Source organism: Trichomonas vaginalis, chromosome V (genome assembly GCF_026262505.1).
Source record: "Trichomonas vaginalis G3 chromosome V, whole genome shotgun sequence".
NCBI lineage: Eukaryota > Parabasalia > Trichomonadida > Trichomonadidae > Trichomonas > Trichomonas vaginalis.
Window position 1 is genome coordinate 31616433 of NC_067207.1, and position 19036 is coordinate 31635468.

General features: G+C 30.3%; 5 protein-coding genes and 3 pseudogenes across 8 annotated transcripts, besides 2 other annotated features; 6 read left to right on the forward strand and 2 right to left on the reverse strand.

Annotated features, from left to right (window-relative positions):
- Positions 1-10477: part of a mobile genetic element that runs on past the window's edge.
- On the forward strand, positions 20-3490 carry TVAGG3_0438450 (DNA/RNA polymerases family; the record flags this gene model as incomplete). Its single annotated transcript, XM_051234115.1, has 1 exon — positions 20-3490. One exon carries the CDS (start codon positions 20-22, stop codon positions 3488-3490), a length of 3471 nt encoding a protein of 1156 aa, XP_051103845.1.
- On the forward strand, positions 3578-5095 carry TVAGG3_0438460 (integrase core domain containing protein family; the record flags this gene model as incomplete). Its single annotated transcript, XM_051234116.1, has 1 exon — positions 3578-5095. One exon carries the CDS (start codon positions 3578-3580, stop codon positions 5093-5095), a length of 1518 nt encoding a protein of 505 aa, XP_051103846.1.
- On the forward strand, positions 6207-6871 carry TVAGG3_0438470 (annotated as a pseudogene). Its single transcript has one exon. A coding segment is annotated over exon 1 (665 nt).
- Positions 7067-8659, forward strand: TVAGG3_0438480 (annotated as a pseudogene). The gene has a single exon. A coding segment is annotated over exon 1 (1593 nt).
- On the reverse strand, positions 9062-9877 carry TVAGG3_0438490 (uncharacterized protein; the record flags this gene model as incomplete). Its single annotated transcript, XM_001328246.1, has 1 exon — positions 9062-9877. One exon carries the CDS (start codon positions 9875-9877, stop codon positions 9062-9064), a length of 816 nt encoding a protein of 271 aa, XP_001328281.1.
- Positions 10478-13475: 2998 nt separating the features above from the next.
- Positions 13476-14362, forward strand: TVAGG3_0438500 (uncharacterized protein; the record flags this gene model as incomplete). Its single annotated transcript, XM_001328244.1, has 1 exon — positions 13512-13916. One exon carries the CDS (start codon positions 13512-13514, stop codon positions 13914-13916), a length of 405 nt encoding a protein of 134 aa, XP_001328279.1.
- A 420-nt stretch (positions 14363-14782) lies between these two features.
- TVAGG3_0438510 (uncharacterized protein) lies at positions 14783-15754 on the reverse strand (the record flags this gene model as incomplete). Its single annotated transcript, XM_001328243.1, has 1 exon — positions 14783-15754. The coding sequence occupies one exon, from the start codon at positions 15752-15754 to the stop codon at positions 14783-14785; it is 972 nt and encodes a 323-aa protein (XP_001328278.1).
- A 1196-nt stretch (positions 15755-16950) lies between these two features.
- Positions 16951-19036: part of a mobile genetic element that runs on past the window's edge.
- Positions 17585-19025, forward strand: TVAGG3_0438530 (annotated as a pseudogene). The gene has a single exon. A coding segment is annotated over exon 1 (1441 nt).

Below are 19036 nucleotides of genomic sequence, written 5' to 3' on the forward strand. Positions count from 1 at the left end.
AATTTTTATTCTTACATAAATGAACAAAAATGGAACAGCTAAAATGAATGATAATCAAATAAGAGCCGAAGGTAGAAGGTTATTTAAACGCTTCTATAACATTCCTGATGGTGTTAATCCTAAAACTCGTAGAAGCTATTTAAATGAAGCAATAGATGCATATGAAGGGTTTGACATTTCATCAGAAAGTGAGAGATTAGCGAGAATGTTAAATGTTAATATTGATTTCTATTATTGTGATCCTCAACCAGAAGACGTAGACATTAACAAGGTAGACTTTCCATTAGTGGATTCAATAATGATAGATCCAGAATTTGAAACAATAAATATTTTATTAACACAGAGTCCATGTGGAAACCTTCACGCTGACAGAATTACAGACGTTGAAGCACTCACCGGCTATAGAGTTTGTCCATATTGTAAAGAAGAAGTTTATTCTATCCGTGATGATCCAGAAAGGAAAAACCAAAGAAGATTTTTAAAACATTGTGAGAAATGTAAAGAAAATAATGGAAGATTAATTCAAGACGCTCAATTGCAAAACACACAACAACCATATGCACCACATATTACGAAACAGAAGATATATCAATGGCTATTAGCACATAATTTGCAGGAATATTATAAACCAACAAGATATTATATTACTTTTGACTTCGAAACATTAGAGACTAAAGAAGAATTACAACTTTCTGAGTGTGCAACTTTGAACGCTTACTTAAAACCATTCATGGTATCATCAACTGTCAAAATAAAGCCGCAAAGCGGCGAGGTCGTAGACCGTGATAAAACATTTACGAGGAATTTTTGCTTAACATCAAGTGATTCGTTCATCTCTGATTGGATTGAATTTTTATTTTCAACCTGTTCATTAGTTGCTAAATCAAATATTGAACAATATGAAGAATTAATGAATACATTAAATGAGAAACAAAAGGAAGCAATGAAAGAGCTTTTAGATGAAGAATTTAATAAAGTGAATATCATTGGTTTTAATTCGGGAAAGTTTGATTTAAATTTAATTCTTCGTGATTTAAATACTGCAAAATGGAAGATAAAATCAATGCTGGGTTCTTCTTCTCAATTTAAGCAAATCATTGTAAAGAAAACAAACGTTCCATATGAATTGAGATTTATTGACATCAGAAATTATATAGCGGGTGGGACATTAGACCAATTCACTCAAGATTTCGGAAACAATAAATCACGTGTTAAATCCTTTTTCCCTTATCAATTCATCACATGGGAAAATTACGAAGAAGAATTATATAAAAAGGAACCATTCACTCAAGATTCATTTTATTCAGCATTAACACAAGAAACTATATCGGATAGTGATTATCAAATATATCTTAATGATGCTAAAAACTTTAAGAATAGATTAGAATATTTTATTCATTATTGCAATAAAGATGTTGAAATTATGATTGACCCAATTGATAAAATTATCGAAGAAACATTTGTTTATAAAATTGACATGCTTCATAATCTTTCTTTATCATCGAATGCATCAATGATTCGTTACGCGTTAGCATATAAGAACTTCAATCCTAACGAAACATATCCAGAAGAAGAAAATGTGGAATCAAGTTTTGAATTAACGAAAAAGTATTGGAAATATAAAATTGAATCATATAAGAAACAAGATGAAAAGGCGAAAAGAGAAACCAAAAACAATGTTTCAATGGATGACTATCAATACTATTACGATTTAATCCTTTCATCTAAATGCAAAATGTGTGGTAAAGCGTTTACATATGCAAATAAACCAACATTGGATAGAATCGATAATGAAAAACCACATACCAAAGAAAATTGTCAGTTAATGTGTTGTTATTGCAATGTCGTAAAATCAAATAAAGATGAAGATGTTCAACGTTTAAGAATCAATTTAAGAAATTATGCATTAAAAAATAATTTACCAATGACTTTAGATTCAGTTGAAGCTTATCACATTCTCCGTAATGGAATTACTGGTGGTTTATCAAATGTTCAACATCGTGTTAATCTTAAAGGAATCACGCACATTAATAAACTTTCATATAGTCCAGAAACTAAAACTGTATCAAATGATAACACCACAAACATTATGACTCATTTCGTTGGTGTTGACTTTAATTCATTATATCCTTCATCATTTTCATCTAATCCTCATGATTTCATTCAATATACTGACCATAAAATGTATATGCCGGGAAGATTGAATGGTGTTATCATTTGTGATACAGCAACAAAGAAAGCAAAAGCACTGGGAATAATTAAGAAGAAAAATACTTTATTCGTGGCTGAAGTAAAGGGTCACATTGATGAAAAATACATTAATGATTACATAAACTTTTTACCGATAATAAGAAACTTAGATATTATCACAGATGAAAAAACAATTGGCAGTTTTATGTATAATTACATGAAATCAAACAATCTACCAGTTGACCAGAAACAGAGAAAATTAACTCAGTTAGCATCAACACACAACCAATATCAACCATTTTCTTCTTATTATCTTTGGTATCTAATAGACAGATTTCATTTTATCATTGATGATATTCAATCAATTTTAACATTTACTAAAAACACTTGTTTTAATGAATTTGCGAACGAATTTATGAACGAAAGACAAAAGGCTGAATTAGAAGGAAATAAAGGAAAAAGTTTATTTTGCAAGATTTCACTTAATGGATCATATGGTTACGATGCAATGAATACACAAAATTACGCAAAGACTAAAATAATGAATGCACAGAAGTCACGCGTTGCATGTATGTCAAATAAGTTTAAAAACATAAGAGAAATAGGAGAGGATACGTATCAAGTGATGCTTAAAGATAGATTTTATAGATGTGATACATGTTTACAAGAGGCATTCTTCACTTTAGATAATGCTAAATACTGGTATTTAGTTTTCATTTATGATTTTATGTATAAATGCATGGATGTTAATCGTTTTCATTTCATTGAAGGTGATACTGATTCATCTTATTGGGCAATCGCTGGCGACCCAAATCTTCCTAACACTCAAGCATTTCAAGCAATTGTTACCGATAAACAATTTTATGATAAAAACATTTTCAAATTCGCACCATTTGATTTCTTCTGTTTTGATGAGAAATTTAAACCTAAATTAAAGAATAAAGCTGAAGAAAAAGCACATGAGAAAAAATTATTGGGTTTAGCAATTGAGAAACAAGGTGATAACATGGTTGCTTTATGCCCTAAGTGTTATACATCATTCAATGGTTCAATTGATGGAAGTGATTTTAAAAAGATTGCACAAAAAATGAAAGGTGTTAGTTTAAGACAAAATAAGCAATTAACACCTAAAAATTATTTGGATATAATAAATGATAAATTAATATTTGATGGTCAGAATATTAATTTACAACTTAAAAATGGGTCAATGACTCGCTTAACAATTGGTAAGACTGCATTAACAGGAGCACACACTAAGGCTGTATGTTGTGAAAATGGATGTTGTATGCCATTTATTTAATACAATTTATTTTTTATTTTTAATGAAATGCCACAGAAGAGACAAAGAGGCGGGCACCCTTAAAACATTGATTTTATTTTTATATAAATGAATAACACAGATTTAAAAATTTTAATTGATGATTTAGTATTTAATCAAAATTTTCTTAATTATTATGATTTAAAAGCATATCTCCAAAAATATGATAACAATATAACGGGTGATGATATGGATTATTATTATCCATATTATAAAAATGAAATTTTGAAATATCATAATAAAATAATTTCTAAAATTAAAGACAAAATTAAAAATAATGAATATTCAAAGGGAAAAACTAAATCACAACTTAAACAGTTGAAAGATTTCAAAAATAAAGTATTAACAGAAGAAGATATTGATGAATTATATAAATTATATAATCCTGAGCCACAAAAACCAAAGCCAAAGGAACAAAAACAAAACACCCAGGTCCTTCAGACTATAAATGATGCACAAGCTTTAATTTATGATTCATTAGTTAAACCATATTCAGCCCGACTTTTAAATGAAGATCAACTTTTGGAATTCATCCTTCAACATAAACTCGAAGCGGGAAAGTATATCAAACCTTTATATACAGCATATTTAAAACAAATGAATAGAATACATCCAGAATTAATGAAGGAAGGAATGAAATCCAAAATCAAAGCAGATAAAATTAAACCACTTACAACACCAAAACCTCCAACGACAGTACCGCCTCCTCCTTCAGTTAATCCTTCATCATTCACTTTATTATATCCATTTCAAACATTTAAGAAGCAAAAAGATTTTAAAAAGGATTTCAAGATATTAAATAAACCAATTGACCCGAAAATTCAACCGTTAAAGGAAAAATTTAGTCGACCTTCATTTGCTCCATATCCATATTCATACGAAATCGATCATCTGGAATATTCAAAAGGAAACGTTACTTATTTATTTGCCATTAACATTAACACTAGATATTTATATTGCATTCTGGTGAAAGGGAAAACAGAACAGGAAACAAGAAGAGCTATTCAATACTTACTAGATCATGAAAGAGTAGATAATATCAGGGGTGATGGTGATAAAGGATTTCAGGCAGCTATGACTCATTATTTCCCACAAATTAATTTTTACTTTTCATCCTCTCCATATACGTTTCATAATAAAATAGTTGATGCGGTAATGAGAACTCTTAGAGATGCGTTAGGGGTTAACGGTCAGATATACTGGGATGGAAATCATGACTCCATCATACAGCAGTTAGTATATTATTACAATAATACATGGCATAGAACTATAAACATGAAACCGGTGGAAATGAAAAATGATATTTCAAAAGAATGGGAATATATTAGAAAGCAAATGGAAAAGTTAAATGATGTTAAACGTGAACAAATTAATTCGGGGCTCATGAATTTTAAACAAGGGGATAAAGTTTTGATTCATCTCGATTATGGAAAAACTGATAAATCAATGACAAAAAGAAGACGAAGATTTGACACAATAGCTGAATTTGTTAGATATATTAACGGTAATGTATTAGTCGAAGTTGACAATAAATTAATAGAAATTCCGATTTATTTTATTACTCCATTATATTTAAATAATATTTAATTTTTTTTTATTTCGTAAGAAATGAGTGACAACGAAGCAGCCAAGAGTCCAGACGATGAATATAAAAAGAAACTAAATAGAATTAAATCAAAAATATGCTATTACAAAAAGAAGCCACAATGCGGTGGGGTTGAAAACGATGAAGAAATAATCAAAAAATTAGAAACTTATCGTTCAATCATTAAACTGAGTGAAGCAAAAATAAAAGAATTTAATAGAATAAATAAATTGATTGGAAGAGATGAATTTAATAAAGATGAATTTTTAAACTCAATCCAAATTTAATTTTTATTCCTCTTCGACAACATCTCTCTTTCCATCATTACTGCATAACCACATTTTCTCAATTTTAGTGGTTTGTTATTTTTAACATGTTCTTGCATCATTTTTATCATTTCCTCCCTTGTTATGATTCGTGGTAAATTTTGAGCTTGTGGGGTATTCATTTATGATAAAAATAAAAATTTAAATTATGCCGTTCTAAAGTTTGTGACAACATGACATTTTGACAACATCACAGGAGGAAGGCAGTTATGACTTATTTTTGAAGAACTGAAGGTGTCACCAGGTCACCATGTGTCACCAGGTAATTTAACTTCTCTGAAAAAATGAGACAACATGACATTTTGACAACATCACAGGAGGAAGGCAGTTATGACTTATTTTTGAAGAACTGAAGGTGTCACCAGGTCACCATGTGTCACCAGGTCATTTAACTTCTCTGAAAAAATGAGACAACATGACATTTTGACAACATCACAGGAGGAAGGCAGTTATGACTTATTTTTGAAGAACTGAAGGTGTCACCAGGTCACCATGTGTCACCAGGTCATTTAACTTCTCTGAAAAAATGAGACAACATGACATTTTGACAACATCACAGGAGGAAGGCAGTTATGACTTATTTTTGAAGAACTGAAGGTGTCACCAGGTCACCATGTGTCACCAGGTCATTTAACTTCTCTGAAAAAATGAGACAACATGACATTTTGACAACATCACAGAAAATGATTTGTCATGACTTCATCGGAATGAGTGTAAATGACCCAAAAATAAAGTTAGTTTTAAAATTATTTTTATTTATTTTTTTATTTTGTATGTAAAGACAGTAATGTCAGTCGAAGCAAAAACATTCACTAACAAATCTAATGGTGAAACATTCACAAAAGGCACTTATAACGGTATTGAAGTCTTACGTAGAGACAAGGATGGTTACATTAATGCAACAAAGATGGCAAGAGAAGCAGGAAAGTTAAACCATTTAAACAGATTTCTCAATAGTGCTAAAATACAGGAAATTCTTGAGTTTTGGATGAACGAATACGGTGGAGCCAAAAGTGGCTCGACCTCAAAACAAGCTTTTTATGAGCTTACAAAGGGTGTTATAAATGAATTCAAAGGTATTTACATACATCCTGACCTCGTTCATTTTGTTGCTGAATGGTGCTCTGTAAAGTATGCATTTTATGTCAAAGATATTATGGACTCCATAGACAAGAAAGTTCATGAGAAATTAGATGAAGAAGAACTTGAAGATACAGTAGAGAATGCTAAACTTTGTTTGAAGAAGAAGTTGGAAAAATGTGCGAAAAACAATTAGAACATGAACGTGAGTTATGTTATGGTTATAGAGATTCTTCATACGAACTAGACCAATGGGAACAAGAAAATTTAAAGAGAGAATTTAGAGAATATGAACTCGCTAAGATAGCATTAAAAGCTGCAGAAAAGAAGTTAAAAGCTTGGGGTTGTTTTGTACAAAAATATTGTGAGTAAATGATTTAGGTTATTCAATAATTAATTATTTTTGAAGAACTGAAGGTGTCACCAGGTCACCATGTGTCACCAGGTAATTTAACTTCTCTGAAAAAATGAGACAACATGACATTTTGACAACATTTACGAAAATTTGATGCAGTCCAAAAATAAAGTTAGTTTTAAAATTATTTTTATTTTTTTATTCCTATATAAATGACAGCAACAAACAACAACAACAACTTTATCGTTTCTGATGAACAAGTTATTGATTCATTAGCTGAGGAATTAGTTGTGGCAGAAACTAAACCCTCAACGAAAGAATTGGTGAAAACAAGATTGATTTACATAACTACCTCAAACATGATGGAGGAAGAGGAAGGAAAACTGGTACAGCTTTATTAGTAAATAAAATTTCAAATTTAACGATTATAGATGTTGATATCAATAAATCATACAATGATGAACTTAAAGAAAGTTAGAAAAGACATTTTATCAAAACTTTCGGATAAAGATGTTATCGTTAAAACCGCTTCAGGAGGTCTTCACATTTATTGCAACACTAATTTCTTCTATTCAACCTCGAACAGAATGATTAAATGTTATTCCTGCAATGATTATGATATTGACATAATGACTTCTATTGATGATTCAAAGCGTTCATTAGTAGTTATGGCTGATTCAAGAGTTCCAAGAATGCTCAGAACCAATCAATACATACTCATTCATTTGTGGAAGTTATGATTCAACATTAACCAGAACAGTGAATGATATATTAAATGATTTGAATATTAAGGTAAGATTGAACAGAAGAGCGAAGAAAAATAGAGTATAATGAATGAAAACAAAGATGTAAACATTGACGATAAACTTGCCCAGAGCATAGTTGATGGATCTGTGATTTTGAAGTACATAATGATGGTGGAAACATGAATTTAGAAAAAAATAAATACATTATTCCACTGTTTTCAAGCTATTAATTCGTTACCTAATCATTTAATTAATGAAGCATACGATAACGTTTATAATTTCTGCAGCTTAACAGAAAATGCAAAAAGTAATTTTGAAAAAGCACGTAGTAGATATGCACATTTAATGACTTCTCCATTTGTTTTGGTGAAGATTCTAAAACTTTATCAAAAGGAATATTATGATGAATATGTTTTACCTTTATTACGTAAGCCAAAAATAACATTTGATATCAAACTTGATGACTCGTTTTTGATAACAGATATTAGACGCAAGGCTGAAAATCATCAGTATAAAAACAGTTCTGAAGTAATTGAGGATTTATCACGTGTAATCCGTTTTGTAGATTGTGGAAACAAATACTTCATTCAGAAAGATTACAACATGCACGACAAAATGAATCAAATATCATTTGTTCTTCAGTCAAACATGAAAGAGTCACTCAAAATGATTAAATTATTTAAAGAAGAAGGTAAAACAATAACAGCATGGGACGTACTACTAAATCAATTGTCTTCATTAACCGTTAAGGGTGTTTGCTTTAAATCTGATTCCCCAGATGTTTTCTCAACGTTTCAAGGTTATAAATACAACATTCTTGAAAAGCCTGATTACTCAAAAATTGAGATGTTTATGAATTTCATTAAAGAAGCCATTTGTGATAATAACGATGAAGTGTATAAATACCTTCTCGGCTGGATTGCATCAATGATTCAACATCCAGGAATCAAGAATGAAACAGCAATTATTTTGAAAGGACTTCAGGGAACAGGTAAAAACAGATTTACAGACATTATTTCTGAACTTCTCGCTGGTTATTCATCAAATTGCATAGGATAACGTTCATTATATGCTTTACGTTTAGGATAATCAGATACAGTTAATTTATACCCATTTATGACTTTAATATTACCTTGACCATCAGTAACGAAAACTTCATTTATACCATCAGGCTTTCCATTTGGTCCTGTAATGTCTGCTTCATGTGCTTCCCAATTTGGTCCATGACGTTTGGCATATGCTTGAGCTTCTGGTAATGTTAAAACGTTTCTCATTTGTTTAACATCTTTTTGAAGACCAGCAACAATATGAACTAATTCTTTCATTCCATCTGGAACTTTCATAGTTCTATTATAATATGCACCCTTTTTGTTCGTCCCTTGTTTTAGTGGAACCTGTAGAAGATTTGCTATTTCTGTCATGTTTAATTATAAATAAAAAATAAAAATTAATTATAAAAAGTTAATCAAATTTAACACCTCCTTTATTTAAATCAACTATTATTTTTCCATGTTCACCTAATTGTTGATATTGTGTGTAAAGTTCATTAATGCTCATTGGTAAATTCACTTGATAAAGCATAACGTTCAACTGTTGACGACTAAACCCACTGAAAATGAAAAGTGTTGATAGATTTGATTTAATGTTTGTGCTTAATGCTTTGAAGTATTGAACAGCCATGAAGAATGAACACTGAATGTGTCGACATTGAGTTAATAACTGATTAAAATATGATTTCTCATTAGTTATTAGTTTTGATTTCACCGCATCATCTAGAAAAATGAGTGAATGCAAAAATTCTCTATCAAAATTTGAAATAGAAAGTGTTTCAAATAATTCATCCCTTTGTTTATCAATAATTTTATCCTCTAATCCTTGCTTCTTGATTGTATTATATAATTCTTTATACATTAAAAGGTTTTTTAAATAATCTTCTGCTTCTTCTTGTGATAAATAAATAATTGGAATTTTGATTAAATGCTTTAAAGATTCAAATGTATCATCTGAAGGTGAACCTGAACGGTTGATATAAATTAACACATGTGAATAGGGGGAGGTGTTAGCAATAATGATAATTTGTTTTAATATCGTTAATGTTTTACCTTTATTTTGTTTACCAATTGCTGCAGTGATTGAATTTAAGTAACATTCAGAATATGGAATTTTCATTAATTTTTCCTTAGATAGAGCATTTCTATTATCACTCAATGCTTCATTAATCATATCATCTACGTATGTATTATATACTCCCGCTAATTCTTCAGAATTGAAATCCATTTAATCAAAAATAAATTTATAATTTTAAACATTTCTATTCATCAATATTTCATCATATGAACTTCTATACTGCGGTGGTGTACTGGTTGGATGATATTTCAAACCTTCATCCGGTGTCCATGTCCAATATGTAGTCCTAGTAAACCAAACCTGAGGAGGATTTGTCACTTTTGAACAGTAAGTGTCATTTTCACCCTGAATGATTGGATAAGCTTTCACTTGTACTGTAACTTGTGAGTTGAAAGTTTCTAATCCATCAAAGAATATACCCGCTCCATCACGTTGAACTGGAATAGTGCATAAGAATGAAGTTTGGTCTTTCCATGTTCTAGCTAATGGCGTGCCATTATCATCATTCAGTGGTCTAGTTAATGAGTCCTCGTATTCTTCCGTGCATTCATTCACTCCATCTAAATCAAAAGCTTGAAGCATACGTGTAAAGAATATGTCGCCCACTGTGGTCATCGCTTGATCGGGGAAGTTTCTGGAATCTATAGTGACCTGAAGACCTCGAAGCATTGGATTTTCTAAAACCGTTTCTTTGCATTGCATTCTTCGGAAATGTTAACAAACATCTGTAACATTATGAAGAGCGTATGAGAAATCTGAGCTGATACCTTCAGGAGTGATGCAACCTCCATTTAGTGAACGAACGTCAATATGTTGAGCTGGAATCATGAATGGATCTTCCTTACTGAATAAACGTGGTATTGCTTTAACTGATTCTTCGATTAAACCGTATCCTGGTGTAATGCATTTATCCTCTAAAACTTCCATCTTTATGCATGAAATAATAACATCAACTGTTGCGTCAGCAGATGTGCGGCTAAGCTTGTAATTAATTTGGCAGGAAGTCCGATTTGTTGGAATTTGCGATCATATTTATAAATGATTCATAATCTTTTCATAATTTTCATCAGTTATTTTCATAAACGTAATTTTGTAAATCAGCAACTCTTAACGGGTCAACCCTGACAAAATACTAAAGTATCCCTGAAAACATAATATTTAAGAATGATATCACCAAATGATTTAGGATAATCATCGAACGCCTGAAATGCTAACAAATCATTTACCGGAATAATCATATCAAAAGTGATATCAACTTCTTCATTTGCTTTCTTGAAAACTTCTGAAGGGTCAATATATTTACCACATACTGAGTTATCATATTTTTGAACATTATTATATAACGAATGAACAAACTTTTTAACTTTCCTTTCTGATTTTTGGTTTATATGTTGCAAATGCGAAAGATTCACGGGCACAATCCATCTGAAGATAACCGGCCATCACCTCTTTCAGTTTCTACTTCTAATTGTTTAAAGCTTTGATTTGATGATTTGTAACCAACGAATAAACGCATGCATTTAAAAGCGGCATCACATGTGAAAGCTTTATTTGAAACTAGAGTTGCTTTAACTTTGCGTTTAATATATGTGTCACCTAATTGGTTCACATCATGAGCCGGATTTGTAATTCTTTAAATGAGTTTGTTTATCATCAAAATATGGAGCATCAGAGTCATAGCATGAACTTTCAAGTTCTCTATAATATCTTCTACCGTCATTCTTTGCGAATATTTCATTTATCTTTTCGAATGAATGAAACACATTTCCATTAATCGGTTTAGTGTTTGGCACCAAATGTTAGTCGTCATTTATTATTAAATAAAAAATTAAAATAAAAGATGAAAATGAATTTTTAATTTTAATGAAATAATCAACTATGGCTGCAGGTATATTTAAGAAACTGTGGGATATAAGTAAAAAGAGGAGCGCATAAAGTTTGGGAAACAATGAAGAAAGGAGCAAATTGGATATTTTAAGAATAAAGAAGCAATTAGTGACATTGCTGAATCAATAACGCCAAAAGCTGCCCAATAAGAGAAATTTTAAATAAAGGAGAAAAAGTTTATTCAAAGACTACAACCGATACTAAGATAAAAATAATATTTATTTATTTTTCCACTATTTTACCTCCTATTTTATTAAGTATTCCTTCAGCAATTCCACCAACTGCGTTACCTGCTTGTGCTCCCATTGCCGGATTACCTGCTTTAGTACCTAATACTCCACCTATGATAGTTCCTGCCGTTTTCGCTACTGGTGCCAAAAGTTTGCAACAGGTTTAATAACCTTTTTATAAACCCAACCCGCAGCTTTCTTATTCCATCCCATAAATTAAAAGAATCCTGCCGCCATTTCTGATTTAATATTAATTAAAAATATATTTCATCACTTATATTCTAATTTTTATTTAATGATAAATGAAACCAATTTTAAAAATAAATAAAACAGAGGGGAAGAAATAAATGAAAGTGAAAATGTTCAACAAAAAATAAACGTTGTTAAACCAATTACTGAAATAAAAATTTTTTCATCTGTTGAAGAATTTAATGACTATTATGCTAATAATAAAAAATTATTTGAAGAATTGACAACATGTAAATTGAATAAAATGTTTAAAGTTGATGGATTCAAAATTTCAAAAATAAAAGGAGTGGTTAGTTTGAAATCTATTTCTCAATCAAGAATCACCTCATTAATGAAAATAGATGATTTAACAAAAAGAATAGAAGAGATTGAAGAAAGAATGAATCAAATTATTGATTTCATAAATTCAAATAATCATTAGTTTCAATTTCTTTTTCTCATTTATGAGGTCTTTGATTATGACTCCATTGATTTCATTCATGATTTAAACACTTGTTTTAATTTTTTATCTTTTATTTCATTATGTATGGGCTGAGTGTAAATGTCTTACGATTCTGAAAATTTTTAAATCTTGATTTATTCAAAAACGTAAGAATAAAAACCGTAAGAATCATACATTTTTTACTTCATATGTTAAAAAAAATGATACAAAATCGTTCAATATTGTATGAATTCTTACGTTTACAAAAAAAGTCACACAACCCATATACTCTACTACTATTTTCGTATTATTTTTTGTGTTTAAGCATAAATTATGTATTTACTTATGAAGGATAAGCATTTTATTCATTGTCATAAATATGTACCATAACAAATTGATAAAATTTTAAAAAATTGTGGATTTTAGCGGGTATTATTCTGGCCAATACCCGTTGTTACAAGATTTAATATTAACCATATCAATAGCAGACTCAATGTAAAAATTTAGATATATTTTTTTTCATTATTCAAACTTTAATAAATTTTAGTATAATGAATGATTTTGTTTCGTGTATGATACAGAAATGAAAAGCTTAATTAATATTATTTTGCATTTTTTCAAGAATGTTAGAGTATATCTACATTAAAAAATCAGATTCGAACTGCGATACTGCATCAAATTGATGCATATCTGATAAGGATCTCAAAAGAGTAAAGTTAATTTTTTTGAGTTTTTTTAAGTTTTGGGCCTGAGTAAAACACCATCTCGAGCAATATTTTTGGGACGACGATAGGCCTTATTTGGCCTTACAGTGGACCCTTAAATCAATAATAAAACTTAATTTGTGAATCAAATATGATTATAGATATTAAGAGTGTTTTATTGCTACCAGATATGGACGCTCTGGATGATCTTTTAAAATGGACTCTAAGTCACTTTTTCCCTTACATCTGCGAGCGTTATGAAAACGGTTGAAGGAAAAAAAATAAATTTTGAAATGAGTTCCTTGAACGGGCTTGCCTCAGATTGCCAGACAGAAATTCTTGCACAGTTATACGATGTTTGCGAACAGAGAGGCGTTAAGGACGAAGTTCTCAAAAACGCTCAAGATATGGCAACAGTCGCTTGCAGAAACGTTCTCAATCCAGAAGAAACTCCATTAAAAACATTCGATGGTGTTCCAAAAGATAAAACTTTCGAACTTCAACTTATTTATGACTTCTTAAAGCAATCAGGTTTCAATTTTGCCGCAAATTGCCTTAAATTCGAATCACAACAGCCAGAATTGCTCGAAAACTTTAACCGTCGTCAGCTTGGTAAAGAATCACATTTCTGCACTTACGACAAGACACCATACCTTGTTCAGATTATTCGCGAAATTCAACGTGCTGAGAAGCAATAAAAACATTGATTTTATTTTTATATAAATCGATAATATACTATATTTATGATCTTACAAGAATATTTTCTAATAATTTTTTGATTTTCATTTATCTTATTTTAATAGATACTTCTTGTGTTGTTTTGTGAATATTTGACTTATTTAAATTGAAATTTATCCAAAATTACCAAAAAAATTAAAATTTTTTGATATTAAAGTGTTGTATTAATGATATCTTATTTATTATTCAATGTATATATTTCACAAAGTTGTGAAATAGGAATATTTGAGATCATTTGATCAATTTCGTAAATCTGAGTATTTTCACTCAAATGACAAGAATTTGGTATTAATTATTCGAATAATATGGCTAGTGTGCACATTTCTCTGGCCAATGCCAGAAAATAAACAAAATTTTTAAAATTCAAGAAAGAAGTGAACAATCTCATACAAATAATTTTTTAAGCGTCATGGCTGCGTGCCATAATACTTTCAGAGATCTTTGGATGAGATTTGATGGATTTGCCTTCGAAGGATATTCTTGATCCGGTGACATCTTCCAATTTTTACATTTTTGCGATATTGATCTTGTTCAGATAATTTTATCAATAAATTTGAGAGCCGAAAATGGATGCAAGGGTCTATGTATTTCTTCAGAGAATTGAACCTAAACGTCCGGGAAAATAAGCTACAATTTTATGGATAACAAAAGAATTTGTAATGTTTTAAAAAGAGGGAGTAAAATTTGAATGCATTATTTGCAACTTTATGTTTTAAAAATGTACATTTTCATAGCATTGGTTTTAGATGAGCATAAACAATTATTTGGAATTAAAAATACACATATCGACCAAATAGTAAATTTACATTTTAAAATAGAGTATAAATCAGCGTCTTATTTTCTTAGAAAATCTATAAATGTTTGGGATATCTGATGTAAATCGAGCAAATTCATATGAAATTGATTTGGTAAATGAAACACATTTATCAGTTTTGTCACAACATACAATAATAAGATGATGAATACCGCGTGAAAGATTGTTTGGAATAGAAATTTCGATATTGAATGAATGATTATTTGAATCGGGAATAGAAATTGATTTTGATGCTTCACTGGTTGGATATCCTTCAATAAATGATTTAACAGTGACAAAATCATCACAATCAAGATCAGAAACAAATCCAGAAACTGAAATATGATTGTCAACATTGTGATAATATGTTTCTTTCATTGTATCCGAAACAATTAGAACTGGATAGTTTCGAAAGAAGTCGAAATATTGAGATTTTGGTTCTGTACTTTCTTGAGTATTTGTTGTTGTTGCCCAAACTCTAACTGGATAAAAACCATCATTTACAATAGAATCTGGAATTAAGCAATAACCTGAAAATGCAAATGTATGTGTTTCTGGGTTCTTAATTGGATTTCCTTCGAATGTACTATTGATATCTCCAATACTACAATAAATAGAAAAATCTTCTGAATAAATTCCACTTCCACTGACTTTGATACTTTTATCAATAGTTTTGTTGTATTGGCTTCGTTCAAGATTTGATAATTCAAGTGAAAATGGAATTTCATATTCAAATTCAACTGAAACTGTATTTGATACAAATGTTTTATCATCTGAAAACTTAGAATAAATTGTGTGATTTCCATTTGATAATTCATTTGGGATGTCGATTGAATATTCATATGTTGAAGATCCACTTCCTTTATTAACTTGAGTTGATGAATAATTGTCAATCCAAATTTCAAGGGTAAATGATTCTTCTTTATTTCGATCAAATAAAACTGTTACGATAATGCTTGTGTCGTCATTTAATTTGTATTTGTTTTTTTCTGTTGTAATGTTCATCAAATAATACAATGGATAATCTGCAAAACAAAGTGCTGTAGATATATGTGCATTTTCAATATTAAGTGAATCAGTTGTTGAAATATCAAAATTTCCAAGTCCTAATTCTGATTCAGAACAATCATTATTTGATGGAATGAAACAAGAAGAAACTGTAATTGAAGCACCACTACCTGCATAAAATAGAGATTTTCCTTTGTTGTTTGATATAATACAATCTGTAATAAAAACTTTAACATTTGACAATGCAGAAATAACTCAATTTGAAGATGATGATGATGATAATTTTGAACATTTATTTGAAATAATGTTGCAATGGTTGATTTGAATTCCATTTCGATAATTATATAAACATTTTGCTTGAGTACCATTGTTTTTAATAAATGTTGAATATGAAATAGTTGCATTTAAATCTCTATTTCCTGAAATCCAGTAGACTGAATTATATAATGCTTGTGAATTAGAAATATTTACATTTCGAACAATATTTTCACCATATTCATGACGAATTGGACCTGTATTTCCATCACTTCCAGTGATAGTTGATTCAATTAAGTAATTTTTGGATGATTTATTTTCTGTTGCTGAAATATATGAATGTGGGTATGGGTAATTGTTAATGTACGCATTGATACTGCAGATTTGATATTGAACAGTTTGACCTCGGTTTTGGTAAATGTTGCCACCAGATGAATCAGAGCCATGATTGGAATCAAAAACACTGTTTGAGATAAGAAATCGATTGTTGTCGTTATTAGTGAGTTTAATAAGTTGTGTGTTGTGATTTGTAAATAAAACTTCGTGAACATGAAAATTTCCTGTTTTATCAACAAGGACTGTATTTGATGTATGATCTGTTGGGTGATATCCACTGAAAAACTGATTCCAAACATCATTTGGGAATATTGTAATGTTTTATTTTTGTATATTATCCATTTACAAACAAGTTATTTTTCATTTCATATTTTTATTAATTGGATTTTGACATACTATTTCCACAACCATTAATTTGCCTTATTGTTAGTACAATTACTATAATTTACAACAACATTTCATTAAATATCTAAATAAAATTCATCTTATATTGAATAAATTTACAATTCCTGACACTCAAATGGTCAGAAACTACAAGTATACTATATTAAATAAGAGACTTCTGAAAAAATCTTCCTCACTATGTCATATTCAGAATCCCTGAGAAAGGGACAGACTAGCCCATTGTCACTTTTTAATTTAGCAAATGAACGCTTATGGAGTGGAGTTTTTGGGTAAATCTGATTTGCTTATAAATGAAATAAAATCAAAAGAAACCATATTGGCATTATATTATGCAAAAATAAATGATCTTACTTAGTACTTTTAAAGTTAATTTCAGAAAAAATTTGACACAATGGTATCCGGCACATACAAGTGGTGTACAACCAAAATATAAGTTGGTTTAAACATATATTGCTATATCTCATGATCTTACTTAGTACTTTTAAAGTTAATTTCAGAAAAAATTTGACACAATGGTATCCGGCACATACAAGTGGTGTACAACCAAAATATAAGTTGGTTTAAACATATATTGCTATATCTCATGATCTTACTTAGTACTTTTAAAGTTAATTTCAGAAAAAATTTGACACAATGGTATCCGGCACATACAAGTGGTGTACAACCAAAATTTCATATCCCTAGTTTTACATTTATGTTTAGTTTTATTTCACCTAATTTTCAAAGATCATAATTGAATTAGATGGCCAAGCTATTCAAAACACGACCAAGCTTATCAAAATAAGACCAATATATTCAAAATTCTTTATTCTTTCAAATCATTTCATTTTAATGCAGATCCAAGATCACGAACTCACATATATCGAGTTGCTTAAGTATGGAGTGCAACAAGAAATACAAGCAGGTTGTAGTTATTCATATAAAACTAGGAAAGAAAGAAATCAAATCCAATTTAATTGTAAGTGGCCGAATTGTCCATGTCGCTTCCTTGTTGATACACTTCCCGATGACAAGTACCACATACGAAAATGTATTAACACCCACAATCATTCTGCCCCTTTTCCAAACAAATCACAACAAATTACATCATATTTTTCTAGATCTTATTTAACAAGATATTTTGAATCAAATCAAGACCGTGTTTACGCACAATTAGGTGTTTCAAAGATCTTAATATCCCATTTGAGAGTGGGATCATTCCGGAAATGTTTCAACTATCTACAGATGCTTTAAAAAAGTTTTCTAAACGCCTTCATGCAATCAATACCCGTTTCTCAGCGGATGATGTTACATCTCTTGCAATTTTTGTCGACATGGTTAAGAGTCATTCTCCAGATGATCTCATCGAGTTTATTCACGAGCCAGATCGTATGATTTTCTATTACGCCCCATTCGAAGCAAATGCTTTTTCACATCAAATACAAACTTATCACATTGATTCCACTTATAAGCTCTTGCGCTCTCGCATACCATTTTATGCCGTCACTGGCAAATTCGCGGAATCAATTGTTTTTCCGTTTTTGTATTTTTTCGTTTGGCCCGACACAAGTGAAAATATACAAGTTTGTCTCACAGCATATTTTGGCTCCATCAATCGCGAACCATCTTATTTTTCAATGGACTGCGCACCTCAAATCACAAATGCTGTTGAAACAGCCATCCCCTTATGCCAGATCATTTGGTGTGGCGTTCATGTGCTGCGCGCTGTCATGAGAAAGGCTGAAAAGTTTCAAGATCGTTCCAACTTCGAAACTTTCTATAACTTAATGAAGTTATTGGTCTTTGGTTCTGAAGAGGAAGAAATTGATCCTGATGAATTTACAACAATTTAGAAGAAATTTTAAATGAGGAACCTGCTGCCCGTGAATACTTTGACCGACAGTGGCGCCATCATCTTGACAGGTGGATGCTTCGCTATATAAATGAAGGAGATGGAACAAACAACATCTCGGAATCACATTTCAAGGTTTTGAAGCACCAGTACTTCCCAGAAAGGCGAAATCTTCGACTCGATGAACTTGTCATCGAGTTATATTCCAGTGTTGTTCCTTCATTCCTGATTAAGTTGCAAATTAAAGGTCTGGATTCAGAGAGAAGTGTTAAAGTTATCAAAAAAGTCACAAGAGATTTCGAAGAAATGACACAATTTAAAAAAGTCGAATGCATCAGTATGCTTGAAGCTGTTCAGAAAGGTCTGAAAAATGATACACTTGATCCCAACATTGTTTACTCAACATTAAAAATATTATTGCAAAGAAAACATTTGATTTAATAAACATTTAA